Below are 21,476 nucleotides of genomic sequence, written 5' to 3'. Positions count from 1 at the left end.
CCCACCTACCTACCTACCTACCTACCTATCCATCAGTATTGTACCCTATCCACCATTCATACCATGTGACTTGATTGGCATTTCTTAGGACACAATAGCCAGTCAAGCCCAGAATAAAATGTTCAGAGAATATTTGTGTTTCCAGTCCTAGATGACAGCTCTCATTTTCCGCAGCATAGCTTTAGCTTGCTGTGGTCTTATTTTCTTGAGCTTGATATATAGCTCTCCCATGGGTAAAAGCAGAACCTATCAAGTTTAGTACTGCCTGGTCCTAGGTCAAGGTCACTGGAACTGAACGTGTGATTTTCCTTTCTGCATAAATCAGGTTTCTTTAACTTATAGTGCATAAGTAGCCAGCACTTGGTCAGAGGTATATACCTTTTTATTTTTTAGCCCAGAGGTCAAAGGACAAGATCACATGAGCTAAAATTTATATTATTTGGTTCCACATGATAAATCAACACTAGTAAAGTTTCCCTCACCAAGTTTTCGTAAACTTCATATTTATATCACTTTTGATGAAGGGTGGTTGACTATTGAGTCTGTGATAAATAGCTTAAAGGTCAAGGTCACTGAACATAAAATTGCAAATTATGTTAATTTTGCATTGGTATTACCTATGGTCTGTTGGGGGGAATTAACCATTCTTCTGATGACTTATTTTTTTCATTTTGTAGAGACTGGTGTATATCTCGCCAGCTATGGTGGGGTCATCAGATTCCAGTGTACTTTGCCAGGAATACAGCACAGGTTTGATGTTCAAGACATACACAAAACTGCATGTATATTTTTCTTCCAAGTTGGCATGAAGAACAAATTTTGATATGGCACTAATGGGATTTCAAATATTAATAACATAACCACACTCCCTCAATCCAATACCCATTATGATTTCCACACACTTGAAGTTTTATACTGTATTGTAAATAGAACTCATACACTTTAAAATTTATTAAAGATTAATTTTTTGGGTACGTCTAAGAATATCTTGTGGATAACATTGTCAACACTGTAATACTCCCTAGAATGAGAATATTTGGACAGATTGAACATCCATGTTGAACAGTATATAAAAATGTAAAATTATATAGTTATGTAATACACATATTGTACCTTTCACATAATCTTTAATTAAGTGAAAGATTATTTTCATGTCATTGAATATTTCATAGTTCAGTATAAATTATGAGTATGCACAGGGACTGTTTTAAATAATATGAATAATTTTTAATGTTAAATCTCATGTTGAAAGAAACATGATAACTGTAAACATTAATTTCAAAGTTAGCAGTTGTATAGTGCTTGTTTGAATTTCATTTAAAACTGTCATGCACTAACTAGCCTTTTTGAAGATGGCCTGAGATTTTCCTGAATTTTTGGAGAAAATATTGGGAGAGGCATTTTGCTCTCCTTGTATGCACTGCCATGTTAACAGTAGAGTGCATCTAGTAAATGGCTCAATAAGTCGGCTGAAAGCATTGTAGAACCAGTCTGTGCTTACAGATATAGTGCAACCCTGCTATAATGCGCCTCGCTATAACTTGAATTTGGATATAACGCGGTCACAGCATGGCTCCCGAAATACCTTATATTTGTTCGCACATAAAAAACATTTTTTTCCAAAGTACATGAAACAGTGTATAAAAAATATATTATCATTATGGGGAAGAGATCGCGTATGAATTCAAATTTAATATGATTGTAGCGTGCTTCCAGAAATTTAAAATACATGTGTATTTTTCTCATACGGGGAAAAAAAATTCTTCTTTTTTTTAGGTATGAGAAATAGTGTGTAAAACGTTTATTATCATTCTGGGGAAGAGTTCGCTTATGAATTTTAATATAATACGATCGTGGTGTAGCTTCTGAAATTTAACAATATTACCAGGTTCTTGAAGTGTTATGCCAAAATAAACATTTTAGGAAATGCTATTTATTATTGATCCATGAGTAAAGTCCGTAAGTCGTCCTTGTCATTGTCTTCAATTAATTCTGTATACAATCATTGCTCAAACAATAGCCAACATGTATTTCTTCTTTAATTGCATACACAACCAAGCATCAGACAATGCTGTGGTTGATAAAAAATTCTCACAGTTTAATAAATATCAAAAAATGAAAGCCACTAACATGTTTGCTTGGCATGGCAGTGTTATTAGATGCAATCAGTCGACTAGTAAAATATGCCTACTTTATTAGCTGGAAATTGAAAGGGTATGAAATTGTACATGCGATCAGCTTTAAAAAAATTTTTTATAAAAGTGACTCGTGGCCATTGCAGACCTACTGCACTTAGTTATTGGGTTTACTTATGAACTCGTTATTAATTTCCTATTTTTTTTATAAAAAATATTTTACCATTATGGAAACTCAAGTTCACAAACGCAATTCGTTCTCTGCACTTTGCACAAAAAACAAATTACATTATCATTTTGGGGAAGAGATCACATATGAATTCGAGTATAAGACGATATAGAATACAATCGTAGCGTGGTTCCTGAAATTTTAAATAATGTACGTGTATTTTTCTCGTGCCGGGAAAATACTTTTTTTAAAGGTGCGAGAAATAGTGTGTCACAGATAGGCACTTTTCAAATCAGCTGCTAGAGTAAAATTTGTCATAACTAGGCGCACTTTAAAATCAGATGTTAGAGTATGGCTGATGTCACAGATAGGCACATTTCAAATTGTCTGCTAGAGTTTGATTTGTCATAACTAGGCACACTTCCAAATCAGATGTTCGAGTATGGCTGATGTCACAGATAGGCACTTTTGAAATTGTTTGCTAGAGTATGATTTATGTCATAACTAGGCGCACTTTAAAATCAGATGTTAGAGTATGGCTGATGTCACAGATAGGCACATTTAAAATTGTCTGCTAGAGTTTGATTTGTCATAACTAGGCACACTTCCAAATCAGATGTTCGAGTATGGCTGATGTCACAGATAGGCACATTTCAAATTGTCTGCTAGAATATGATTTATGTCATAACTAGGCGCACTTTAATATCAGATATTAGAGTATGGCTGATGTCACAGATAGGCACATTTCACAGTCTGCTAGAGTATGATTTATGTCATAACTAGGCGCACTTTAAAATTAGATGTTAGAGTATGGCTGATGTCACAGATAGGCACTTTTCAAATCAGCTGCTAGAGTATGATTTGTCATAACTAGGCACACTTCAAAATCAGATATTAGAGTATGGCTGATGTTACAGATAGGCACACTTTGAATCAGCAGGAACTGGACCAATCATGTAAGAATTACAAAACTAAGTATATTTGTAGAAAATGGTCTCACAGTATTGATTACATTTATAAACTTAGTGAGCTTTTGCCTTGTCACACTATTGGGTTTTTATTCAGAAAGATAGTGCTGGCATGTGGGTGAGTGGTAGAAATAAAGAGGAGGCACTGGAAAAAGCTGTGGCCAGACTTCAGATATCACCAGATCAGATACATATGACACAGGGTAAGGATAAAGGAAGGAAGTGATGATGGAAGATTTTGTGTTATTGGAACTTGCATACAATATATATCAGAGGAGTAATTGCCAGGTTGTCCTTTAATTCATATTTGTCTTATTGGCCTGTTAATCATATCTGTTTTATTGGCCTTTAAATCATATTTGTCTTACTGTCCTATTAATCATATCTGTTTTATTGGCCTATAAATCATATTTGTCTTACTGGTCTATTAATCATATCTGTCTTATTGGCCTGTAAATCATATTTATCTTATTGGCCTATAAATCATATTAGTCTTATTGGTCTATAAATCATATTTGACTCACTGGCCTATAAATCATATTAGTCTTATTGGTCTATAAATCATATTAGTCTTATTGGCCTATATATCATATTTGACTCATTGGCCTATAAGTCATATTTATCTTATTGGCCTATAAATCATATTAGTCTTATTGGTCTATAAATCATATTAGTCTTATTGGTCTATAAATCATATTTGACTCACTGGTCTATAAATCATATTTCTCTTACTGATTTATCAGTCATATTTGTCTTATTGGCTTAAAAATTATATTTGTCTTATTGATTTATCAGTCATATTTGTCTTATTGGCTTAAAAATTATATTTGTCTTACTGATTTATCAGTCATATTTGTCTTATTGGCTTAAAAATTATATTTGTCTTATTGATTTATCAGTCATATTTGTCTTATTGGCTTAAAAATTATATTTGTCTTACTGATTTATCAGTCATATTTGTCTTATTGGCTTAAAAATTATATTTGTCTTATTGATTTATCAGTCATATTTGTCTTATTGGCTTAAAAATTATATTTGTCTTATTGATCTATAAATCATATTTGACTCACTGGCCTATAAATCATATTTCTCTTACTGATTTATCAGACATATTTGTCTTATTGGCTTAAAAATTATATTTGTCTTATTGATTTAACAGTCATATTTGTCTTATTGGCTTAAAAATTATATTTGTCTTATTGATTTATCAGTCATATTTGTCTTATTGGCTTAAAAATTATATTTGTCTTACTGATTTATCAGTCATATTTGTCTTATCGGCTTAAAAATTATATTTGTCTTATTGATTTATCAATCATATTTGTCTTATTGGCTTAAAAATTATATTTGTCTTATTGATTTATCAGTCATATTTGTCTTATTGGCTTAAAAATTATATTTGTCTTACTGATTTATCAGTCATATTTGTCTTATTGGCTTAAAAATTATATTTGTCTTACTGATTTATCAGTCATATTTGTCTTATTGGCTTAAAAATTATATTTGTCTTATTGATTTATCAGTCATATTTGTCTTATTGGCTTAAAAATTATATTTGTCTTATTGATTTATCATATTTGTCTTATTGATTTATCAATCATATTCTTCTTGTTGGCCTATCAATCATATTTGTCTTATTAGCCTATAAATCATATTTTTCTTATTGGCCTTTAAATCATATTTTTATTACATTTTTCTTTGAGAGATATAGTGAGTATGATGTAATTTATAGTTGCTGACATTGTTAGTGACAGCAGTGTAGTGGACAATCCGTTTGTTCTTCCACATGGTAGTGAATATAATTTTGAAAGTACAAAATATAGATTAAGGGAGTGGCAAAGATGACCCAGGTCTTTAGCTATCAATCCATCACTTTATGGATGCACACAACACATGCCTGCAAGTAAACAATGGGGTAGCTTGATCTTTGAAGCAGGTACACTTTGATTGTTGTTCTAGCTAAGGATTACTGCAAAGACAGTGAAGCTTGATACAATTTTAATTTGGTTGTACTTTAAGTAGCCGTCATCATGGCCTCTCTAAGTATACCTACAGAAAGGAATTTTTGGTAAGTGAAGGCCCATGTGTTATGTTTTGCAGACAGCTCACCATGTTTCAAGATTGACTGTTACCAGCAGTACCTACTGTAAGAATATTTGGTATGCAGAAGTGTACTAATGAGATATAAACTTGTTTATGAACCAAGGATCACAAGTTTGTAAAATTTGTATTTGGAAGAATATTGAAGAATATGCATAATGGCAGGTAGACATTTTATATAATCACAAAATTTCTAAGACTAAACTTCACTAATTTTATTTTTAAATTACTGTACCAAATGTGAAAAGGTGGAGTTACTTTAAACCAGGAAATTACTTAGATTTGCTTATTTTAAAAATTCGTGAAATTTCACAGATAAAAAATGAAATATACCTTATGGTTTCCAATTTGGTCAATTTTTATTGCCCTGGGTTGGGGGGGTATCATGACTTCAGCATCTGGTTTGGACATACTTATAGGGGTATGAGTGGATGATGAAAATGTGTAAGTTAAATTACATAGATGATTTGTTGATGTTTCTTTACAGATGAGGATGTTTTGGACACCTGGTTTTCCTCAGCTCTATTTCCTTTCTCAGCACTAGGGTGGCCAGACATGGTGAGTTTTCATTTGTTGAATTTCCATCGTTTGAATGGACACTTCTTGTGATAACTGTCTTTATTCCTCATCAACAAAAAGGGAGACAGTAGTGATTTTAGATACAGGTTCAGTTTGTTCAAAATTTACCAATATGCCGAGTCCATGTAGGTTTTCTGCTCACTTTATCATTTGATACTGGGTCACTACCAAATAATAATACCCTACCCTTCACCTTAACATATTTCCTCCACATTTCTTGGGGGTTTCTTGTAGTTATAGCCTTTCTTACGAATGGAAGACAATGTCTCCAATGTTGGAAAAACAAACTAACCAAATTTTACTTTTTCTCCAAATGGTTTGCATGTGCAAGCAAAGACAAGAAGCACTGAAAAAGTAAATATAAATGTCTCAATATGTCACAATGACAGTAGTTTTCCAAAAATTTCCCAAGGCAGCAACATCCTATATTCCTTAGATCAGCTGAGATGAATCTACAGTGTCTTCATGTTAATATTCTAAATACAAGATCTAACTTTAAGGAGAACAGGTTAAGTCAGAAATCATTAATTACTGTACAAGAAAGATTTGAAAGACCTGACATATCCATTTTGGTCATACCCTGCATCAAGGAGTAAGCTCTCAGGAATTATTTTATCATTCTTTTACTTATAATCAATATGATCACACTTTGCATTTGGGGGTCTCGCGTGGCCAAGTGGTCTAAAGCGCTCTCCGTTGCAGATCACTGCCATCTCACCTCTGTCTGCATGGGTTCGAGTCTCAAATTCAGTCAATGTGGGTATGTGAAAAAGCTTGCCAGTAGCTTCTCGAGGGTTGGTGGTTCTTTCCGGGGATTTCCTGGGTTCTTCCTCCACCATTAATACTGGCCGCCATGTATAGCCTATTGTGTGCTGAAAATTAGCATTAAACCCTACAACAACAACATCAATAACTTTGCATATGAACTGCTGGATACAACCCTACTGTGTGATTTATCTAACTTTAAGTGTAATATTTACATAAATATTTTGTACTCTATTTTCCTTGTTGGATTTTGGGAATTGTTGGAGAAAAATATGGATATACACTTTTTCTGCAAAGTTATTGTTTTTAATTATCTTGTAATCTCTCTAGTGAAAATTAACATTGATTTGGATGCATTCTTTATTGCTATTTTGAAAGAAGGTATATAACATTGCAGAGTAAGACTTCTTAAAGTGATGTTCATTGACATGTGTACATTAATCAAAGAATTGATGCAGATATGATAAAGTTTAACAGTACAGAGGAATAACACGAGACAAAAATATAACTGTACTTTTAATAATGGGAAAGTAGTCATTGATGAATGATTTTTTTTAAGATTTGCATAATTACTTGTGTAAGTTTTCTTCTTAAAATAGACCAGTGATTTTCAAAAGTATTATCCCAGCAGCCTTTTGGAAACAGGAAGTGACATCATATTCTTCTGGGTGGCAAGGATGGTGATGCTTGGGCAAACTCTTACTGGAAAACTACCATTTTCTCAGGTAAAGAAGATACATATTAGTTGCCTTATGATGAGCATCAGTAAATATTTTGTAGGAAAATGTATTTGCCCAACATAAGATGAACAAAGTATTTTGTGACAGTTATGATACTGATTTCTAATTAATTTGTTTATCCTTCAAAGTCTTCCACACAGGTAATGTAATGTTGTATGGGCAATTATGAATTAAAATATTCAATAATAATTTGTCCAGTAAGTGCTGATTTTCAGAAACATTGAATTGTAATTTTATAAACAAAATAATAGGCTTCCTTGTGTAAAGGCTCCATGTCACACAAATGTTTATAAAAAAACAAGAACATTCTGTACATATTCAAGCTCATTTTTGCCAGTGAAGGTTAACATCTTATTATATAATATGGGAATGTTTCTACCTTGAAATTTGTGAGTTTAAAAAAAATTGAGAATTTGTTTTAAATAGCTAATAGTATATGATTATGTTATGATCATAAATGTCAGACCTTGACAGGTTAATTTTCCTGCAGATTCTCACTTATTTAGTCCTGTTTTCAGGTTTTGTTCCATGGAATTCTCCGTGATGCTCATGGCAGAAAGATGAGCAAGTCTCTTGGAAATGTTGTAGATCCAATGGATGTTATTCATGGCATTTCATTGGAGGTAAATAACATGAAAACCTTTGTATTTGTGTGGCTTTACCTTATTTTTAGGGACAAAATTACTCAGCCAGTATACCAAACTATAGATTTCAATTAAAATTTGTATCTTGTGTTGGATTACTTTTTTGTAGCAAAAGAGTTAATAATAATAATAATGACTGCTTCAGTGGCCTAGTGATTAGAGTGTCCGCCTCAGATGCAGGAGGTCGTGGGTTTGATCCCCGGTCAAGTCATACCAAAGACTTACACAAATGTTTATAAAATTCCTTTTAAATATTCAAGCCTTGTATTTTTTTATACTTTGTTGATTTTAGTTGAAAAGCACATGACTGCAGTGTCTGCGGCGGTTCGAGTCTAAGATTCAGCCAATGTGGGCATGTGAGAAAGCCTGCCAGTAGCTTCTCGTGGGTCGGTGGTTCTTTCCGGGGTTTTCCGGGTTCTTCCTCCACCATTAATACTGGCCGCCATGTATAGCCTATCGTGCTGAAAAATGGCGTTAAACCCCACAACAACAACAACAACAACAACATGACTGCAGCATGATGCCCCAATGCTAGACATTATAAACTGCCACACTGCAGACATCGTAGCGATATGACTGAAAAATTGTTAAAGCTACGTAAAAGATTCAAATCACACACACACACACACACACACACACAATAATAAAAAAAATATATTAATAATAATTTAAAATACACTTTATTTATTTGGAGTGTACTTTTGAGTCCTAGGCTTATCTATCACAAGTATTATCAAAGACAGGAGGCAATAAAATAAAGCAGATTCATTAAAAATAACTATACAATTATTTTTTGACCAACAAGAATACTTTACATTTGTGTTTAAAAAAATCAAAGGTTACAGAAGATGTAAAATTTGTAAAGACATTCTGTATTAAAACACATGTTTATAAAATTCCTTTAAAATATTCAAGCCTTGTATTTTTTTATACTTTGTTGATTTTAGTTGAAAAGCACATGATTTGACTGAACTTTTGAGACTGGTGAAAAATGTTCAGATAATCTGATATCAGCTTGTTTTGAACTTTGTACACATGGACTGAATTATTGCATTTTATTCAATCTTTAAAAAGTAACCAGACTAAAAGTGGTTCCAGAATACCTTGTTTCTTTGGAAGACTAGCAGAATAAAGGTGGTACTCTGAAAGAGATACATTAATTGAGAATTTGTGGTGGATGGGTTCTTTAAAATTCATCCATGTCAAGATAGCATAACTAATTTACTGTACAAACATAACACAAATTTATGCATGACCAACCTGATTTAATTCCCAAATCAACTTTTAGATTCTTTAATTTTAAGCAGCAGAGACGTGGAGTGATGAGGCTAATTACAGAATTTAATATTGCAGGACCTACAAAAAAAATTACAGCACAGTAACCTGGATGAGGCGGAGATTAAGAAAGCCAAGGAAGGACAGAGACGTGATTTTCCAGAAGGCATTCCAGAATGTGGGGCTGATGCGCTACGCTTTACTCTCTGTTCATATGATTTTAAAGGTAATTTGACTGTGATGATGACATTCATTCATTCAAATCTTTCGACAGTAACCATTGATCTGATGTTATTTTACTTGTTTATGATTCAAGGATCAAAGAAGAAATGTCTAGTTGGATTAAACAAGTACACAATCAAACTATTGGAAGATGTTCATATATATATATATATATATATATATATATATATATATATATATATATATATATATATATATATATATACACATACATACATACATACATACATGCATACATACACTTTACAAAATTTCAGACTGCTTCGGTGGCCTAATGGTTAGAGTGTCTGTCTCAGATGTTGGAGGCTGCAAGTTCAAACTCCAGCCAAGTCATACCAAAGACTTATAAATGTGGTACTAACAGCTGCCTTACTTGGCACTCAGCATTAAGAGTTTTGTATTAGGACTGGTCGGCCTAGTGTCAGGATAATGTGACTGGGTGGGACATCATGATGCCCTATTGCTAGACATCACTGTAAACTGCCACGCTGCAGACATTGTAGTGATATGACTGAAAAATTGTTAAAATTATGTTAAAACTTCAAATCACACACACACATACAAGATTTCATACACAGCTTTGCTCCTTCATTGTATAAATCATGCCAGGTGGCATAGTTAGCAGTGTGTGATCTATTATTTGCATTCCAGAAGAGATGTAACATAAATTGAATTGTAATAAAGTTAGGTCATTTCTTTTCAGTCTTGGTCCAGTTAGGTCACTTTCTTTGCCAGTAGCTTCTCGTGGGTCAGTGGTTCTTCCCGGGGTTTTCCCGGGTTCTTCCTCCACCATTAATACTGGCCGCCATGCATAGCCTATCGTGTGCTGAAATATGGCGTTAAACCCAACAACAACAAGAAGGTCACTTTCTTGGGTGCTGTGGTGGGGAATATAGTGTTATCTTTGTCCAGTTAAGTCACTTTCTTGGGTCCTGTGGTTGGGAATATAGTGTTATTTTTGTCCAGTTAGGTCACTTTCTTGAGTGCTGTAATGGAGAATATAGTGTTATCTTTGTACAGTTAGGTCACTTTCTCTAGTGTTGTAGTGGGACATAGAGTGCTATCTTTGCAGTTAGGTCACTGTCTTTGTCACTGTAGTGGGACATATAGTGCTATCTTTGTACAGTTAGGTCACTTTCTTAGTCACTGTGGTGGGGATATAGTACTCTTTGTACAGTTAGGTCACTTTCATAGTCACTGGAAGGGCATATAGTGCTGTCTTTGTACAGTTAGGTCACTTTCTTTGTCATTGGTGGGGGATATAGTGCTCTTTGTATGGTTAGATCACTTTCTTAGTCACTGTGATGGGACATATAGTGCTATCTTTGTACAGTTAGGTCACTTTCTTAGGTGCTGTGGTGGGGAATATAGTGTTATCTTTGTACATTTAGGTCACTTTCTCTAGTGCTGTAGTGTGACATATAGTGCTATCTTTGTACAGTTAGGTGACATTCTTAGTCACTGTGGTGGTGGACATAGTGCTCTTTGTACAGTTAGGTTGCTTTCTTAGTCACTGGTAGGGCATATAGTGCTGTCTTTGTACAATTAGGTCACCTTCTTAGTCACTGTGGTGGGGGATATAGTGCTCTTTGTACAATTAGGTCGCTTTCTTAGTCACTGGTGGGGCATATAGTGCTGTCTTTGTACAATTAGGTTACTTTCTTAGTCACTGTGGTGGGGGACATAGTGCTCTTTGTACAATTAGGTCACTTTCTTAGTCACTGTGGTGGGGGATATAGTGTTATCTTTGTACAGTTAAGTCACTTTCTTGGGCACTATGGTTGGGCATATGGTTGGGTGATGTAGTGGGACACAATATTATCCTTGTCTGTCCACTTAGGTATTTTCTTGGGTGCTGTAGTCAGGCACAGAGGGTTATCTTTGTCTCTCCAGTTAAGTCACTTTCTTGGGTACTGTGGCTATGTATATAGTTCTGTCTTTGTTAAGTCAGTATTTTGGGTGATGTTGTGGGGCATAATGTTGTCTTTGTCCAGTTAAGTCACTGTCTTGGGCACTTCACTGGGGCAAATTGTGCTATCCTTGACTGTCCAGTTAGGTAATTTTATATGGTGCTATGGTTGGGCATATAGTGTTATGTTTATTTGTCCAATTAGGTCACTTTCTGTGATACTATGGTAGGGTATATAATTATTTTAATTGTCAAATTTGGTCACTTTCTAAGGCAGTATTGTTAGTCATGTAGTGTTATATTTGTCCACTTAGGTCACTTTCTCAGGTACTGTAGTGACACGTTTGTGCTACATGAATTTTTTTTCTTGTTTCAGAGGTCAAAATAGGATGTCATCATATTTTGTAATGAAATTTTGTCACGCCATTTTGTACTAGTGACATTAAAGTAAGAATCCAGTGAACAGATTCCTCATCTCAGTTACATTTCAGTGTGTATATTAGTTGTAATAATCACAAGGAGTAGGTTCTTTATCTCAGTTAATAGTGTCATTGTGTGTATTAGTTGTAATAATCATAAGGGATTGATTTCCGATCTCAGTAAATAGTGTCATTGTGTGTTTCTCAGTTGTAATAGTCACAAGGGATTGATTCCTTATCTCAGTTAACAGTATCAGTGCATGTATCAGTTGTGATAATCAAAAGGGATTGATTCCATATTTTAATTATAGTGTCATTGTGTGTTTCTCGATTGTAATAGTCACAAGGGATTTATTCCTTATCTCCATTAACAGTATCATTGTGTGTACTAGTTGTAATAGTCATAAGGGATTGATTTCCGATCTCAGTAAATAGTGTCATTGTGTGTTTCTCAGTTGTAATAGTCACAGGGGATTGATTCCTTATCTCAGTTAACAGTATCAGTACATGTATCAGTTGTGATAATCAAAAGGGATTGATTCCATATTTCAGTTATAGTGTCGTGTGTTTCTCGTTTGTAATAGTCACAAGGGATTGATTCCTTATCTCCATTAACAGTGTCATTTTGTGTAATTACCATTAGAAGAGGTTAATATTTGATTAGCTGAGGATGCCTTTGTTCTAAATTTGGACCTTTGAATTCTTGTTTTGGACAGTAGATATTGGACCTGATGTCGATAACAATATAATGATCTCCGTATAGGTAAAATCTTGAAGTTCCCAATATGATGGTATCATTGAAATATGATGAAGAAACTCCACAACTAAAGCTTTTAAGTTTATATTGTTATGGTAGGAAGAGATTGTAATTGTGAATAAAACCGCTGTTGAGTTTTCTTGAAAAAGTTGAATTTTGTATTGGTATATATGTTATTCAGCTTAGAAATGTTTGCAAGAGTAATATAGTCCGTCCAGTTTAACAGACTTTCGACCATGTACATTTAGTGTCAGTTTGAAAATAATAGATTTTCAACTACATTAATGAAATGCACTTAAATTTACTATTCATTGTTCTGTGTTTTGCCTTTGCTGTTTTCTTCAAAATGCATGTATCATTTCATCTGCATTCATTCCATGTTTCATTTACATGAATTCTGGTTTTTATATTCATTTCACTACTAGAATTACCAGTTTTATGATTTACAGAACATTTGTTTTAATGATTCCACAATATTTGAAACTTTCTGATCTGTGCTAACATAAATCCTATAACGTTTTGTTATGTCATGAACCTAAATACTAACAATGGGCATACAAAATGGATGGTCAAAGCACTCAGCACAAAGGCAGTCTCAGCTAAAATTAGTTTATAGTTTCCATCTCAGTCCAGTCATCAGTACCTAACATTAGACAATGCCATCCCAATCCAGTCATCAGTACCTAACATTAGACTATGCCATCCAAATCCAGTCATCAATACCTAACATTAGACCATGCCATCCCAATCCAGTCATCAATACCTAACATTAGACCATGCCATCCCAAGCCAGAGATTTTAGTACCTATCATCAAGTCATGCCATCCCAATCCAGTCTTTATTGCCTAACCATAGACCATGCCATGCCAATCCAGTCTTTATTGCCTAACTATAGACCATGCCATCCCAATTCAGTCTGTATAGCCTAACCAAAGACCATGCCATCCCAATCCAGTCTGTATTGCCTAACCAAAAACCATACCATCCCAATCCAGTCTTTATTGCCTAACCATAGACCATGCCATCCCAAAGCCAGAGTCTTTGGAACCTAAGATTAGGTCATGCCATCCAACTCCAATCTGAATTGCCTAACCATTGACCATGCCATCCCAATCCAGTCTTTAGTGCCTGACATTAAGCCATGCCATCCCAGTCCAGAGTCTTTAGTGCCAGTTACACCATACCATCCCGATCGAGCATCTTTAGTACCCAACATAAAGAATGTCATCCTAATCCAGAATCTTTAGAGCCTAACATTAAGTCTTAGCATTCCAGTCCATAATCTCAAATGCCTAACATTAGATCATACCATCCCAATCCAATCTTTATTGCCTTACATTACACCATGCCATTCTAATCTAGAATCTTTCATGCCTGACATTATGCCATGCCATCTTAATCACGTGTTTAATGCCAAACATAAGGACATGCTGCCATTACTTTAAGGTAGAATACCAAACACAAGATCGATTTCTATTCAGTCCTTATTGTACATTTGATTCCAGGTGCTGAAATAAACATGGATATCAACCATGTACAGAGTAATCGGCACTTCTCTAACAAGATTTGGCAGGGATACAACTTTGTGGCATCAAAACTGGAAGGTTTCACTCCCTTGCCAACTTTCATGGTAAAATTTATCTTTTCCTGTTCCATTACAACAATAGTAGGGTATTGTGCTGTGTTACCTTTGTCCATATGTCTGTCTGTCACACCTTAGTCAATGTTTGCATTTCATTCTGTTTTCAGACACTGTGATTGGCCATCCATTTGTACATGAACATGTTTCTGTTTGTTTTGTAGCTTTTCTTTCACGGAACTTTAAAAGCCAACAGTTGTGTCACCACTACCAAAGGGAATGGAATTACCATCTCTTATTTAGTTTATTTTATATTTTCATTCAGTTTTAACTCAAATGTCATAGACCAGAAGAACTTATGGGATGGCCTGTTGTCCCTCATCCATCCATCTATTACCACAAGTTTGTTATTGTTACTCCTTCTAAAACCACTTCAAGCATTGACATGAAACTTTGCACACACATTCATGCTAGGATCTAATTGGTCAGAAATGAAAATCACGCTGCTCACACATCCACTATCTGTAATGTCTTTTTATCACTATTCCGCCTGGATGAATGGTCATATCAACATGAAGTTTTAGCTTTAAGACTTGGGATGACCAGTTGATCCTAAATGTTGACCATCTGAAATTTGATATGGCCTCCATAGCAGCCATCTTGAAAGTATTGTTATTGCTACTCCTTCTAATTAAATGGAAATATTGACATGGGGTTTTATCCAGAGGACTGTTTATGATGTCCAGTTGATCCTGAATGAAAATGATGCCGCTTCAACATGCTGTTTTGAAATTGCTTCTCCTCTTGAATGGATGATGGTATCAAGATGGGGATTTCACCTAATGGCTTCTTATGATACCTAATTGGTCCTAAATTTAAATGGTGCCGATCTGACATCCAGTACGGCCACCATGGTAGCGATGTTTAGAATTATGTTATTGCTACTCCTCCTGAACAGAAAAATCATAATGGCACTGTGTTTTTCACCAGGTAGCTCCTTCATAGGTATTACAGATCTTAAGGGAAGATGTTGCTACTAAGACATCAAATAGTGGACACAGTGGCCTTTTTAAAAATATTTTTTTTGGTGCCATTCCCCTAAATGCACAGTCATATCAGCATTACTAACATATGTCGTATGATGTTCAGTTCGTCCTAAATGCATGGTCATATCAGCATCACTAACATATGTTGTGTAGTGTTTAGGTGGCCCAAAATGCATGGTCATATCAGCATCACTAACATGGCATGTGATGTTCAGTTGGCCCTAAATGCATGGTCATATCAGCATCACTAACATGGCATGTGATGTTCAGTTGGCCCTAAATGCATGGTCGTATCAGCATCACTAACATATGTTGTGTGGTGTTCAGTTGACCCAAAATGCATGGTCATATCAGCATCACTAACATATGTTGTGTGGTGTTCAGTTGGCCCAAAATGCATGGTCATATCAGCATCACTAACATGTCATGTGATGTTCAGTTGGCCCAAAATGCATGGTCATATCAGCATCACTAACATATGTCATGTGATGTTCAGTTGGCCCAAAATGCATGGTCATGTCAGCATCACTAACATATGTCATGTGATGTTCAGTTGGCCCTAAATGCATGGTCATATCAGCATCACTAACATATGTCGTATGATGTTCAGTTGGCCCAAAATGCATGGTCATATCAGCATCACTAACATATATTGTGTGATGTTCAGTTGGCCCAAATATGAAAATAATGCTGATCAGACAGCCACCTGGCAGCCATCTTGAAAATCTTGTTATTGTAACTCCTACTGGAAGGAAAATAATATCAACATGGGCTTAACCAAAGACTGCAGGACTTCTTTTGGTGCCTGTCTGACATCCAAGTTAGTAACAGCCATCTTAAAAATCTTTTGTTATTTCTACTTCTCCTGAATGAAAGTCATATCATCATGTGGTTTCCCTCACTGAAACCCTTCTTATGATGTCAGGTTGGTTCCAAATGAAAACCATGCTGATCTGACCTATGATGTAGCCACCATACTGGCCATCTTGAAACTCTTGTTATATTGATGATACTCCTAGATGAATGGTCATATTGACATGGGGTTTCCCTCAAAGACTTCTTGTGATACCTAGTTACATCTGAATGGAAATAGTGATGTTGTATCGCCATCTGACATCCAGTATGGTTACCATGGCAGCCATCTTCAGAACCTTGTTATTGCTACATGTCAACAATTTAAATATAATAGTCTACTGACGTTCATAGATTTGTACAATGTTTAATGTTACTGAGTCATTTTTAAACATTGCAAAATAAGTGTTTCAAACTTTGTCAGTAGAATTGTATATACCTATATGTAATATCAAAACATATGAGCCATTTGTTCTTTTCTTTTCCTTGGCAGCCATGTGGGTCAGAGACTCCTGTTGATTGGTGGATTCTGAGTAGGTTGAGTCACATGATTGAGTCATGTGATCAGTACTTTAGGTCACATGACCTGCATTTTGTGACGAAAGCATTAAGACATTTTTGGATTGGAGAATTCTGTGATGTATATGTGGTAAGTTGTTATTGTTTTAAATTAAGCTTGTAATAGATATATTAACACCAAAACATGTCTCTTGTATCAAATCATGCTCTGTAATTCCAAAAAGTTATTCATGTAGTTTTGAATTCTTTTAAAAAAATTCAAAAAATTAGGAAATAATGAATGAAAAGAACAAAACTGAAAACAACATTTTTTTCTGCCTATACTGCCTTCCTCCTAGTAGAAAAAAACAAGCTGGGAGACTCTCTCTTTTTGGAGCAGTTTCCGAATCTCCTGGACTATGGAAATTATATAGGTGGCAACCTGATTATTCATGGAGATTTCACCTTTCACTTTGACTGTCCCGGAAACTCAAATGCATCAAACCTCCTAGATTCCATCAATGTTTTCAATCTCAAACAGTCAGTTAACCAACCCACCCATAAACATTGTCACATTTTAGACTGGATTCTTCATAGACCTGATGATAACATTCTACCATCCTCCCTGGTATCCCATGAACTTGCATCAGATCACCTCTGCATTATATGCCATCTTGACGTATCAGTCCCTAACCTTCCACCTTTATCTGCGACTAAGAGATAATTCTGTATCATAAATAGAACCAAACTAATGCATGACATCCAAGCAGACCTAACAACTTGCTTACCTCCTACAGCAGAACAACTCAATAACTGCCTGCATTCATTGCTCGACAAACATGCCCCAGCTACCAAGTGCAGAGTATCTTTTCAAAAGTGTTCTCCATGGTATAACAGTGTTAAGGACCAGCTTCGCACTGCTAAAAGAGACCACCATAAAGCTGAGATGCTCTGGCTTTCCACCAGACTCACTATTCATAAGCAAATCAGGGGCCCCGAGTGGCCGAGTGGTCTAAAGCGCTCACCGTTCCGGATCACTGCCATCTCACCTCTGTCTGCGTGGGTTCGAGTCCAAGGCTCGGCTAGCGTGGGTACGTGGGAAAGCCTGCCAGTAGCTTCTCGTGGGTCGGTGGTTCTTCCTTGGGTTTTCCAGGGTTCTTCCTCCACCAGTTATACTGGCCGCCATGTATAGCCTATCTTGTGCTGAAAAATGGCGTTAAACCCTAGAACAACAACAACAACAACAACATAAGCAAATCTATGAAGCTGCTAAGAAGAATCTCACAAATGTAGCCCATGCAGTGAAATCAGCCAACTACACTACTAAGATCATGGAAAGTTCCAGCTGCAAAGAGCTCTTCGAGATTACTAACAAGCTAATGTCAAGGAACAGATCTACACCACTTCCAACTACCTTCTCTCCAGTGGACCTTCTGGACATGTTTGCAAATTTCTTCCGTGACAAAGTACAAACCATTAGAGATAAGCTTGACACCACAATTTCAATTGACCCATCGTCACCATACAGTTGTGATACAGAATTTGAGCGGCAACCATTAGCAGCATTTGAACCTGTCTCTATGGATTTCGTATGTACAATCCTGATGAAGAGTACATCAAAGTCATGTGAACTTGATCCACTTCCAACATCACTGCTGCTTGAGTGCTTAGAACCAGTATTGTCTTCACTAACTGATGTTATTAATACCTCTCTCTCATCCGGGGAATTCCCATCATTTTTCAAAACTGCCATTGTAAAGCCTATGCTAAAGAAACCATCACTAGGCCATAACAATTTAAAGAACTACCGCCCAGTTTCCAAACTCCCATTTGTATAAAAAATCTTAGAAAAGGTTGTTCTATCCCAGCTTGTATCACATCAAAATTCAAACAGTCTTTTTAGCAGTGTACACTCTGCATATCGCCCTTGCCACAGTACTGAAACTACTCTTCTAAAAGTAGCTTATGACATTATCTCTGCGTTGGATAGCGGAAAGATTACAGTCCTCACCCGCCTTGATTTGTCTGCAGCATATGACAAAATAGACCATGATATATTACTTCACTGTCTCCAGCATGTATTTCGCATTCATGATACAGCCTTAGTGTGGTTCAAGTCCTACTTGGTCAACAGGACACAAATTATATCTGCAAATGGAATACACTCCAGCCCAGTTGATCTGTGTTGTGGTGTTCCACAGGGGTCTGTTGTTGGACCTGTTTTCTTCATTCTGTACACTCAGTTGCTCTCGTGTGTCATAGATTATCATCTAGTGTCTCACCAATTGTACGCTGATGACACCCAAATATACAAACCTAGCCACCCAACTGAAGTTGATGCTACCATCCAAGGTGTAGAGAGGTGCATTTCTGATGTGAAGTCATGGATGGCATGTAACAAGCTGCAGACGAATGATAATAAAACTGAGGCCATTCTGATCACAACACAAAGACTTTCTGATTCACATCCATTACCTCAAACAATAAATATCAGCTACACCAACATTAAATTCACACAATCAGAATGAAACCTAAGTGTTACTCTGGACAGTACTCTCACATTGCACCAACATGTCATGAACATATGCAAGGCTGCATATCTTGAGCTGAGATGCATCAGCCCCATTCACAAATATCTTTCAGTTGATGCCACTTAAACACGTGTGTGTTTATTAATACTTTCAAGACTGGACTATTGTAACTCAATTATGTCTGGTTCATCTCAATATCTGCTCCAGAAACTTCAAAAAGTTCAAAACACAGCTGTTCAGATCATACTTAGAGTACCACGATCAGAGCTCACCTCATTGCTGCTCTGTACCCTACACTGGCTATCTATTCGATCCAAAATCAAACACAAAATTTGTTCTCTGTGCTTTGTTTCACTGTCGGACTCTAGTCCAACATGCCTATCCAACCTCATCCATGTGTACACACCAGCAAGATACTTACGCTCCACTTCTGACAATCGTATACTCATTATTCCCACTATGAAAACAAAGTCATATGGACAGCGTTCTTTTGCATACCAGTGCCCAGCAACATGGAATGAATTGCCCACTGAACTTAGACACAAAGACACAGGATCGCATTCAAGAGGGCTCTCAAAACTCACTTATTTCGACTGCAAGAACAAACTTAAAGACCTAATAATGTTTCCTACCTTAAATATTCTCAGCATGTTTTTTTTTAATGTTTTCTAATTTCATGGTGTTTGTTTTTTGTAATCATATCATTATATGTTTTTTATCTTATAGGTGTTGTCTAATGTTGTAAAGCGCTTAGAGCTTCTAAAGATTAGGCGCTTTACAAAGTCGTCATTATTATTATTATTATTGTAAGAGATCATGAAAATCCTTTTGTCAGAACTGTCTTAGTTTAGTTGGTAGGGCATCAGGCTCATAAATTAAGGGTTTGGGGTTTGATTCCCAGCCAGACCAACTCAGGTCAGCTGCCTTGTTGTGTCATTGGGAAAAGCACTTAGTTCCTATTGCCTTTTAGACAGTTATGTTGACCAAGAACAAAAGATAAAAGTCTATTCATAATGCTAATTCTGTGCCATTTTAGTCCTGGTGATTTAAATGTCTTTTGATTATCATGATTGTTTTGCTGTATCTTTTATTCCATCTTTCTTTTCAGGAATGTATCAAACCAGTTTTTCTGTCTGAAAGGGAAGATATGAAAAATTCTACAAGAGAGATTCTACATTTCTGTATGGACACTTATCTTCGAGCCCTTAGTCCTTTTATGCCCTTTTTGTCAGAAGAGCTGTTTCAGAGACTAACACCAAGGGGAGATAACTGGCCAGAGAGTATCTGTATCAGCGCTTATCCTGACCCACAGAAGGTAAAGCAACAGTCTCCTCAGTCTTTCATTAAAACTCACTGTAAACATATATTCTATATTTAGTATTTGATCAAAGATAAATTTTTATGATATATTTGTATTTAAATACCTTATTTATTTTCTCAGCAACCTTTAAATATGAAATAACAATGTGGTCAGTAAATATTAGCTGATTCTAACATGTGATACTGGTTAGGCTTTTAAAGGTTAATACGATTTTTTTATCTCAGTGAATGTACTAACAATGAGCAGTGCTTTGAAAAGTATATATGTAGAGAGGTGGAGACAAAAATATGATGGGAATGACTTGAGCTGGGAAAGTAGAATGGATAAGTAGCAATAAAAATTAAATAAAAGGTTTTTGACAGTACAAGATAATCAGCTGTCATTCAAAATATATTTGGATAGGTCAGTAGGAAAGAGGTGTTACTCTTTGAAACATAAAACATGAAGAACAAACAAACCTGGCATATGGTTATAGGGAAATAGATATAATATTTTGATGTTATCCTATTGTTAATTACAATACCAGTACACAATTGAACAGGTTATTTTTGTACATATTTCTTATTTTTATACATAATTCTTCTCAGTATATTTGGAATGACTCAGACATTGACCTTGAAATGTCCTTGGTGAAGGAGATTTGCACAGGAGCCTTGTCCCTAATGGAAGACTACCAGCTGAAGAAAGGCACAGCAGATGGTAGGGACAAGACAGTGTATCTGTAATTAGTTACTGTTGCATGATGGTCTATGGGATTTGTTAGGAGCTTTGTCCCTAATGGGAAACAAGCAGCTGTAGAAGGACCCTACAGATGGTAGAGATGGGGCACTATAATTCTAATTAGCTAGTATTGCATTATTGCTTGTAATAAAATACACAAAGTAAGTACCATTTTGTGTTGTTTGCATTCCATGGAGACAGTAATGGAAGACTGGCATACAACCAT

General features: G+C 35.6%; 1 protein-coding gene across 1 annotated transcript in view; it reads left to right on the top strand.

Moving 5' to 3' along the window:
* The window catches only part of LOC149779889 (valine--tRNA ligase-like), an 86,784-nt gene that overhangs the window by 37,705 nt on the left and 27,603 nt on the right, over positions 1 to 21,476 (top strand). The window contains exons 13-22 of the mRNA XM_089936572.1: positions 678 to 750; positions 3,370 to 3,475; positions 5,860 to 5,930; positions 7,316 to 7,441; positions 7,975 to 8,079; positions 9,454 to 9,601; positions 14,209 to 14,333; positions 16,674 to 16,829; positions 20,318 to 20,524; positions 21,118 to 21,229. Of these exons, the coding sequence (XP_089792698.1) occupies positions 678 to 750; positions 3,370 to 3,475; positions 5,860 to 5,930; positions 7,316 to 7,441; positions 7,975 to 8,079; positions 9,454 to 9,601; positions 14,209 to 14,333; positions 16,674 to 16,829; positions 20,318 to 20,524; positions 21,118 to 21,229 (1,229 nt within the window). The remainder of the gene's footprint in view (positions 1 to 677; positions 751 to 3,369; positions 3,476 to 5,859; positions 5,931 to 7,315; positions 7,442 to 7,974; positions 8,080 to 9,453; positions 9,602 to 14,208; positions 14,334 to 16,673; positions 16,830 to 20,317; positions 20,525 to 21,117; positions 21,230 to 21,476) is intronic.

This window comes from Sinohyriopsis cumingii, chromosome 16 (genome assembly GCF_028554795.1).
Source record: "Sinohyriopsis cumingii isolate HCF-2022 chromosome 16, ASM2855479v2, whole genome shotgun sequence".
NCBI classification, from domain to species: Eukaryota; Metazoa; Mollusca; class Bivalvia; order Unionida; family Unionidae; genus Sinohyriopsis; species Sinohyriopsis cumingii.
The sequence above is the reverse complement of the archived record's forward strand: the minus strand, read 5'-3'. Positions and strand labels throughout refer to the sequence as shown.